The sequence below is a fragment of the Coregonus clupeaformis genome, unplaced genomic scaffold, assembly GCF_020615455.1.
Source record: "Coregonus clupeaformis isolate EN_2021a unplaced genomic scaffold, ASM2061545v1 scaf0588, whole genome shotgun sequence".
In the NCBI taxonomy this organism is placed as follows: Eukaryota; Metazoa; Chordata; class Actinopteri; order Salmoniformes; family Salmonidae; genus Coregonus; species Coregonus clupeaformis.
The window spans coordinates 107,501-117,500 of NW_025534043.1; the positions used below are offsets into that span (position 1 = coordinate 107,501).

Consider the following 10,000-nt stretch of genomic DNA (forward strand, 5'->3'; position numbering starts at 1 on the left):
CAAGGCGGACCTAATTGGAACCTGTCCAAGGTCCTGCTCTGTCCTCTCCTTTTTTTAGCTCAAAATCGCCTTTCAGCTCTGCTGAATGCCGACCGAGCTAAAGAGTTGGAAAACGTGCCATAATATATTTCCTTCTAATAAAAGCGGATTTATGAACATGGTCACAATCCTGCTTTCTTTCTCTGTTTCTTTCTCAAGATCTCCCTTCAGCCACGCTGAGTACAGATCGAGCCAAAGAGTTAGAAGACATATCCAACAGATAGAAACGAATAAAAGGAGACGGTGTCGACCAAGACGCCGCTCTACAAATATCCACTACCTCTGTACCTCTGAAGAGGGCAGTAGAAGCTGCTACTCCACGAGTGGAATGCGCTTTAATACCCTGAGGCGGTTGTTGCCTCGCCGCTCGTACGCCGTCTCAATGCCTTCACAAAGCCAATGAGACAATCGCTGTTTTGAAAGTGGTCTACCCAATGCAGCCGCACCGTGACACACAAACAGCTGAGGCGATGACCTAATCGCTGCTGTGCGCTCAACGTAACACGCCAAAGCGCGTACTGGGCACAGACAATGAAACTTTTTCTCACTCCTCTCCCCATGGGGAGGGGGATAAAAAAGCCCACAATTCCACGGTCTGTGATCTATATGCACTGTTAATAACCTTGGCACAAATGCCGGGTTGGGACGTAACACCGCTCTGCTCAAATCGCCATTAATGGCAAGGCAGTCGGGTCTCGTCGACAGTGCACTCAAATCACTGACCGCGCTTAGCGTGTAGTCAAGGCGAGCAACAGCGCCCGTCTTGATAGACAGCATTTTGAGGGGTATTTGATTCAATGGCTCGAACGGCGACTTACATAGCGCTTCGAGAACCAAAGCCAAATCCCATCGGGGCAGCGTAGCTCTAGGCATTGGCCTAAGCCGTCGCGTTCCCAATAAAAAACGTTTCACTAATGGATGACTAAACAGGTTCTTCCCGTTAAACCCTTCATGACCAGCTGAAATTGCCGCTGCAAACACTCGAATGGTGGAGGGCGATTTCTGCTTATCAAACATAAACTGCAGGAATGAGAGCACACTCTCTACCTGACAGCTCATGGGGTCTACGTCCTGTGTGTTACACCACTGTGAGAAAACATTCCATCTGCTCGTGTACATCCTGGAAGTGGAACTGGCCCTAGCGCTCTGTATGGTTCTGATCACTGCATCAGATAACCCACGGCGCTTCAACCTGTCCCGTTCAGGAACCAAGCCCTCAGTGGTTGACCGATTATAGGCCACTGCCCTATCGAGCCTCCCGCCTGGCTCAACGCGTCTCGTCGATGTGGAATTGTCCAAGGTGGCACAATCAACATCTGACTCATCTCTGCAAACCACGGAGCCCCCGGCCGATCGGGCGCTATCAGTATCACTGTTAGCTCCTCTGATCTCACCCTGGCTAGCAGTGGGAGAATGCAAGACAGCGGAGGGAATGCATACAGGAGAACTTTCGCCACGGGCAGTGCGCGAACGCGTCTCTTCCCAATGGCGGCTCGTCCTGTTGTCTCAGGGAGAACCATAGGGGACACTGCGCGTTCACACGTGACGCGAACAGATCCACCTCGGCTCTCCCGAATTGTTTCCAAATTTGGAGAACAATGTCTGGGTGCAGACACCACTCGTCGTCTCGAGGACCCCCTCTTGACATGAGATCTGCCCCTACGTTCAAGTAGCCCGGAATGTGCGCTGCTCTCAACGAGCGAAGGTACTTGTGAGCCCACAGCCACAATTCCTCTGCCGCCCTGTGGAGGGCAGGAGACCTGACCCCTCCCTGGCGATTTATGTGAGCTACTGTGGTCCGGTTGTCTGACCAAACCAACACGTCGCGACCCCGAAGGGTAGACGCGAAGTGGTTCAGAACCAGTCGAACCGTTTCCAACTCCAAGAGGTTTATGTGCCGACCTGATTGAGGCCATGCACCACCTATCGCTTGAGACTGACATGTCCCTCCCCATCCAGTTAGACAGGCATCTGTATACACTGGAATGTAGGATGACACCTTGCCCATCGGGACTCCGTGCGTGAGAACGCACGGGTTCCTCCAATAGTCCAGGTCTGCTCTTAGCGAGAGAGGAACCACCACCAACCGATGACGTTGACGCACTGGGTCTAGTCTTAGTTAGGCGAACCACCGCTGTGTTCTGCGCATGTGCAGAAGCCCCAGCGGTACCACAGAGTGGGCTGCCGACATGAGACCCAAAAGTGACATGATCGATAGCGCCGTTACTGTGTGATTCGGACGACACTTCCTCAGGGCTAGTACCAATGCTGCCCTTCGAGGGTCCGAATTCGCGCCCTCATCATTACAGAGTCTAGCTGTAGTCCCAGGTAGACTATCTGATGACTGGGCCAGGGTGCGCTCTTTTCCCCAATTCCAGCGAACCCCAGACGCGTGAGATGAATCACTGTCTGTGTCGTGTGCATGAACGCCAGCTCTGCTGACGGGGCGAGAACCAGCAGGTCGTCTAGGTAGGCTAGTATCCTTATCCCTTGACGACGCAGCGGTTCCAATGCCGCCTCCACACATTTGGAAAAAGTTCGAGGTGCCAGGGCGTACCCAAACGGCATCCTCGTGAACTCGTACGCCACCCCTTGAAAGGCGAACCGCAGAAACTTTCTGTGGCGAGATTGAATCGGCACATGAAAGTACGCGTCCTTTAGGTCTATGCTTGTACAAAAGTCTCCCTTCTGGACACATTCCAGTAGACGTTTTGTCGTCAGCATTCGGAAGGGCCGTTTGGTTATGCTTTCGTTTAGAATGCGTAAATCCAAAATCGGCCTCACTCCCCCCGTCTTTTTGGGCACTAGGAAATAAGGCGAATAGAGCCCTTTGTTCCTCTGCTCTCGGGGAACTACTGTGACCGCCTCCTTCGCCAAAAGTTCCGTGATCTCTGACATCAGAGCGGCTACTTTGTCCGGCGTTTTCATCACCGTTTCCACCACTCCCCGAAACGGGGGGTGGGGTCCGGCGGAATTGGAGGGCATAACCCTTCTCTAACGTCTGTTCTAGCCAGCGTGAGGGTACAGCTTCGTCGCCACTGCCAGCAATGCAGAGAGAGCGGGCGTGCACGAAGCTGTGGTACATCCAGTAGGAAGGACCTGTATTCCTCTATGGCCCTCGCCGCCGCTATTCCCCAGCACTGAGTTGGTGGAATAGCCCAGGGTGGGCCCCCTCGAAAGGGAGAGGGAAACATCAGCTGGTTCTGTGTGAGTCGGAGGCCTTGATACGTTAGTTACGCCTGTAACTCCAGTAATCCGGCTCTCCGTGAACGCAGCACGGTTCCTGAACTGCGCTGGCTGAGGCATTAACCTGAGCCGCACGCTCTCCCCGAATAGCGATTGCATCATCACGTCATTGTCTGACTGAGACTGCCGCTTGCCCTGAGACCCATCCATTACAGCACTCATCTGAGTCTGAAAGGTGTGCTCTCTGACTGGTACCACACGGTGGTGCCATAATACCTCTTTACTGGTCTCATGCGTCCGCTCTACAACACACTCAGTGAGTGGTGGGCTGCGCTCAGAGCCATGGGCATTGATACGTTCATGATAGACCGGAGGCGTCCATACCTTAGTTACACTTGTAACTCTGGTATTCCCGCTCTCCGTGAACGTCGCACGGGTCTGAACTGCGCCGGCTGAGGCATTAGCCTGCAGCAAGGCGTTCTTCCCGGCTAGCGGCTGCGCCTTCATGTCACATTGGGACATAGACAGCTGCCTGCTATGTGAGACCTTTACTACAGAGCTCCTAGGAGTCTGTAGTAAGAGATCTTTATTAGGTGAGCTAAGGCTGCGCCTTGCTACCTCTTCCCTTTTCCTCTCCTGAGCGCGCTCAGCAACGCACTCTAGGTGGGTTGAGCTACACTCAGGATGGTGGGGGGATACCATAGAACGTGAAGTGTTCTGTACCTTATGGAATAAATGTCTTTCATTGACAATGTCAGTGAGACTCCGCTCTTTATTCACATAAAACAAAACGCCCTCCACGCCCTGAACAGTGGGGTGGGGGGAACAGTAGGCTCTTGAGCGTCGTACGCCGGGCCATCTCCCGTTTCGCCCCCTCGCCTCGTCACAAGTGCCGTCTCTTCTGGGATGCCTTTCGGTGCTGCCAGGCCGGCTTTGTGACAACCTCTCTGGTCGGCGGAACCGCTGCTGCCACCGCTGCTGCTGGAGGGGCCGAACCCGCTCTCCTGCCGCCTTCGGTGGGCGCCTGTCGCCTGGCCCGTCGCCTCCCTGCTCTGCTGGGGGCGTTTGGGGTGGACGGAACTGTCGGGGCTCTGCTGGCTTTCATCGCCAGCGGCAGATGCTTAGCCAGATGCCTCCTCTCCTCGTCCAGCTTGGCGATTCGTTCCGTGGCGTCTTTCACAGCGAGGCCAAATAGCCCTTCGCTGGAGACGGGGCGTTGAGCAATGAAGCTCTATCAGTCTCCTTCATAGCTGTCATCGACAGCCAGAGGTGTCTCTCCATGACCACCGAAGTGGCCATGGTCCTGCCCGCACAGATGGCTACCGCCTGTGTCCAGGTGGAGAATGGCTCCAGAAATCTTGGATGCCTCCTCCACCTCCTCACTGGTCAACTCAGACCTTCCTGTCGTAAGACGGGATAGGAGGCCGCGAGGATGGCGATGTTGTTTGCCGCCGCTACGCTCTGGGCTCCCAGCGTGAAGGATTTCTCAGCCAAAGTGGCTGTGAACCTATCCTTCTGCGCCGGCAGAGTGGCCTTCTTGGAGGCGGCCCAGGGACTCGAACCCGGCACTAAGAACGCCGTCATGGCGCCTTCGAGCCTGGGGATTCCCCTAGCTGCCCACTCGTATCCGTTCACTCTGGTGAATGGGGTGTACGCCCTGGCCGGCGACCGCGCCGCCAGGGGTGTCCCCCACGAGCCCTCGACATATTTACCAAGGGAGGGCAAGGCTGGAGCCATTGGCTCAGCTGCTCTCCTTGGTTTAGAGTAAGGGCCGCCCTCCATCAGATCCACCTCCATAGGGAGGGGAACTGGGGGCAGCGCAATCTCCAGTCGCTTGGTCGCCCTCTCAATGAGTTCCGGAAAGTCGGAACGCAGAGAGGCTGCTGCGAAGGACAGGGCTTCTGACCTAACAGAGCCCATGTCATCATCGCACAAGGATCCCTCAGACCTCACGCTCTCTGATAGAGAGGGGGTCTTGAAGGCAGGTGCCAGAGTATGGGATTGTCCCACTGGAACATCCCTCTCGGCGCCCTCCTTGTCATCCTCTGATTCTGCACTGTCCTCAGATATCTCCGAAGCGGAGGCGAGTGTGGACAGGGCATCATCCAGAGGGACGTCCTCTCTAAAAACGCCCAGCGCTGCTTCCTCTCCTTCACAGGAAGGAGGGCGCAGGAGGCGCAATTAGGAGGGATGTCGAGACCATCCTTGGCGTGCTGCGGTCCCAAGCACACGAAACATAGGTCGTGGGGGTCCGCAACGGCCATGGAAGTACATCGACAAAGGGCCCTGAAAAGGGCCTTTGGGGGTGGATATGTTGGTGCGCTCATTTAGGAAGACGTTGATGGCTGGATATCAACGTCGCGATCTTCCTGAGTCTTCTAGGCTTCTTCTCTAGTCCAGTCGCTGAAGATAATGGGAGGCAGATTGAGGGAACGGGGTTCCTTATATAGGGACACCTGTACTCTTATTGGCTGTAGGTGTGTGCATAATTTTGCTTCAGGCTGTTCTGCCCTAGGGCAGAGGGTAAACCACTAGGAGCAGAGCTCCCCTATGGGGCGGAGCTCCACGATATAGAACTGTGAGGCCGAGGGTGGCTTACCTTTACCCACCCAAACACCCCCCACATACAAACACACACACACCCACACACACACACAATGAAGGGATTGATTTCCTACGCATACAGAGGTGATAGTGATGTGCCAATATTGTATGGTACCTTTCTTAGCAAACCAATAATAAAGCTTCTTATAATGGGATAATTGTTATGATGTTGATCATTTGTATTGCCGCAGGATAGCCTCAGATGTGTCGTCACAGAACGGCCACAGAAAGAGGGCCCATCTCAACTGTTCATTTCAAAAGGGACAAATTGGAGGGGGTGCACTGATGCCATAAGGCCCAAGAGCACAGACTGCCACTTTATCAGTCAGTGCAGTTGAACATCTCAGATGTGACTAGCTTTCATAGGACAACTTATTGTTGCCATAATTGTCTCTTACCTGTACTTACTGGCTGCCGGCCCTCGGTGGAGTATATCGAGGAACAGAGGGTGCCTTTTAGGATAAGGGACTAACAAGGTTTTGACTAGGTGGGATACAGCTACGACCGGAAGTGACTTTTCCCTAGCAGGTTAGGCTAATTAGGCTAGAGTGCAGATACTTGACGTGTACAGTACAACAACAAATCACAGAGGGCCTGTTACCACACCCTATAGGCTTCAACATAATAATATAACAATATATAATAATACTCATACATAATAATCGAAAATCACCTTTGACTACAGTGACATTGGTAGTAAGTAGGCTACAGTATAATGGATAGCTACCCAACTGGGACAGAAAGTGGAAATGGAAGGGGGACACGCAGTGAGTAAAACTCCTAACGACATAAAAACACAGACACTTCAGTGGAACGCACAGGGCAAGACGGGAAGGAAGACGGGAGAAGGACTATTGAAGAGGAGATGAAGAACACCGGAAGCATCGAGTGAAGAAATGGGCCCGGAACAGGGTTAGGCCGAGATGCACTGTTGACGCCCTATGCTTCATTTAGGACCTCAAAGAAATGAGTCAACTCCTATAGGGACTATTTTCACCGCCACCTGCTGGACCAGAGGTCATGTGGCCAACACTCTGCTTGAGATCATTAAGAGCTATAAGGAGTCCATCAACTACCTGGTCAGTCAAGTCATATAGGGGGGGATTTCATGGCCACCTGCTGGAGCACAATTCATGTTTGCCAACACTGGCCTTAAAATCATTAGGAGCTATAAGGAATAAATCAACTCATCATTCAAGTCATATAGGGAGGGATCTTAGCACCACCTGCTGGATCAGAAGTACCCTTCACCGTAGGCACAAGAGAGCCATCATCTCTCAACCGGTGCAATTTCCATAAGTACGTGGTAATAAAACAAACAACGACAGCTCATCATATAGGCAGTGGTTTCAAAACTCTAAGCGCGTGTTCAAGTAGAGCACACCAAATCATACATGTACTTGTTCATCATACTGAATCAGTGTTTAATCTAGAAATACATGCCTCGCGTTGCAATACGTGTTCTTGTAAAGTCATTGCTTTCCACAATGCAATGCTCACATCACTTTCCGTGTGATATTGTTGTTCATTTGTTCAAATGTATTTGACTATGACTTAATCCGACTGCTCTGAATTCATAATCACCTCACGGTTTGGTGTTAACCTACCGATTTTCAACTGCTTTGCCTACTGCAGATTAGGAACGCTGTCATGAAAATGTATGCTTGGGAAGTCTAAAATGAGGGTATCTCCCCTTAAGGTAAATGTCTGTGTTCTGAGTGGCAAAAAAATACTGATTTTTTAATAACATTTAGATATGTGCATACTGCCAGTCCTTAGGCAAACGCATTTAGAAGGGAAAGAAGTGGAACCAATGAATACTTTTCTTGCTCTTCAATCAAAACAAAACCTTCACAAAGTGGTGCGTTTTGCCCCTAAATGACCCCTGAGGATTAGTGTGTTCTCATTTGTCAGTAATTGACCCTGACATATTCCCTTTAAATGGTACTATTTTACGCAAACGTATACTGTAATGTACTACTATTATGATGTCACTTTACGGTAAGTAGAGCGAAATGCTGATATTGACAAGGTCAGAGACTACTCCTGAGTGGCGCAGTGGTCTAAGGCACTGCATCGCAGTGCTAACTGTGCCTCTAGAGATCCTGGTTCGAATCCAGGCTCTGTCGCAGCCGGCCGCGACCGGGAGACCCATGGGGCGGCGCACAATTGGCCCAGCGTCGTCCAGGGTAGGGGAGGGAATGGCCGGCAGGGATGTAGCTCAGTTGATAGAGCAAGGTGTTTGCAACGCCAGGGTTGTGGGTTTGTTTCCCACGGGGGGCCAGTATAAAAAAATATGTATTCACTAACTGTAAGTCGGGTTTGGTGATTCCCTGGATGTTACCGCGGAGAATTTTGCGGTGACGCTTGGCGCCTCCTTTTCCGAGTCCCTTGCCGCCTTTGCCTCTTCCAGACATGGTGTGTTCGCTAGTTGAGTTCAAGTGAATGTTTGGCCGACCTGATTGAGGCCAGTGGCACAGAAAGCGCGCCTCTGTTATATGCTCTCTCTAAAGAGCAAATAACCATGGTGTGCAGTACCCAAATTTAACCACAAGATGGACTCCGTGCTCCATTGTAAAGTTTGGGCCTCTGCATGAGTCTCTCAGCAGCACTGCAACATGGGACTTTCAAAGTAAGTTGGCATGCAATGTTTCTTCTGGACTGCATTCAAGGCAACTAATGACACACAACTAATAGTGTCAATTATTCATCTGAACACAATTCTTGTAACTATTCGGCCTATATTATCACTCGTTTCTTTTCCCCCTCCTTTGTAAAGCATTTTACTGTGCTACTATAGTCCAAAGGAAGTGGATGATGCCAGACGGTTGTATATATGGTTGTATATATATATATACACACACACACACATTGAAGCTAGACTTCAGGCAACGAAAAGGTGCAATACGTAGCTTTTAGACGTGTTAGTGAACAACATACATGGTGGGTAATGTAGAGGTGCGTGTATACATGGAACAATTGTGCTTTTTGATGGAAATATGGAGGTGGCTCTTAAAAGAGCCTTTGGGGGAATTTTGGAGTTCAGGTCATCCTCATTTATGCGCGCTCTCCGCGAATACGGCGGGCCAGCTGGATGTCCTTGGGCATGATGGTCACCCGCTTGGCGTGGATGGCGCACAGGTTGGTGTCCTCGAACAGGCCGACCAGGTAAGCCTCGCTAGCCTCCTGCAGGGCCATCACGGCGGAGCTCTGGAAGCGCAGGTCGGTCTTGAAGTCCTGGGCGATTTCTCGCACCAGGCGCTGGAAGGGCAGCTTGCGGATGAGCAGCTCAGTGGACTTCTGGTAACGACGGATCTCTCTCAGAGCCACGGTGCCGGGCCTGTAACGGTGAGGCTTCTTACACCGCCGGTGGCCGGGGCACTCTTGCGAGCAGCCTTAGTGGCAAGCTGCTTCCTGGGGGCTTTGCCACCGGTGGATTTGCGAGCGGTTTGTTTGGTTCTGGCCATGGCGCTTCTCTGACAGTCGGGAGTATAGCCTCGAAATGCCTAAGTGAAGTTTATATAGCCGGCAGTGGGGCCTGCTGATTGGACACCATCTCCCCACCAACCCGATTGGCCCGTCGCGCAGGCCTCCTCCGTTGGCCATTGGACGGGAGGCGCGGCCTCTCCAAAATTCAAACTCCCGGTGCGCGCGCGCAATAGGACGCCGCCGGCCCTTTATGCGCAATAGGACGCCGCCGGCCCTTTACGCGCAATAGGACGCCGCCGGCCCTTTACGCGCAATAGGACGCCGCCGGCCCTTTACGCGCAATAGGACGCCGCCGGCCCTTAACGCGCAATAGGACGCCGCCGGCCCTTTACGCGCAATAGGACGCCGCCGGCTCTTTATGCGCAATAGGACGCCGCCGGCCCTTTATGCGCAATAGGACGCCGCCGGCCCTTAACGCGCAATAATAGACGCCAAAGTCAAGAGTGACATCTTATAGGCACGTTGTAATCTAATGCTAGCCTGCTATGGCAAACGAGGCCTAGTAGGTGATGTTGTTCATGCAAGGCCTCATGTGGGCACAGAATGTCGAAATAGTTGTGTATACACCCACTCAATGTGTGGCGGTCATAGAAAGGTACTTTGCGCTTTTGGAGAGCTAGGTGGTTGGCTCTTAAAAGAGCCTTTGGGGGTTGAGTAGTCAAGTTGAAGTCGCAGTAGCGAA

At 52.3% G+C, this 10,000-nt stretch overlaps 2 protein-coding genes across 2 annotated transcripts in view; both read right to left on the reverse strand.

Moving 5' to 3' along the window:
• Positions 1-8,874: 8,874 nt before the first annotated feature.
• LOC121561694 (histone H3) lies at positions 8,875-9,296 on the reverse strand. The gene is given in 2 exon segments (XM_041874220.2): positions 8,875-9,191; positions 9,194-9,296. Coding segments are annotated over 2 exon segments (408 nt in total). The 3' UTR covers positions 8,875-8,886.
• A 572-nt stretch (positions 9,297-9,868) lies between these two features.
• The window catches only part of LOC121561693 (histone H2A), a 566-nt gene continuing 434 nt past the window's right edge, over positions 9,869-10,000 (reverse strand). The window contains exon 1 of the mRNA XM_041874219.2: positions 9,869-10,000. This exon is cut by the window's right edge and continues 434 nt beyond it. The gene's annotated coding sequence lies outside the window, so the exon portion shown is untranslated.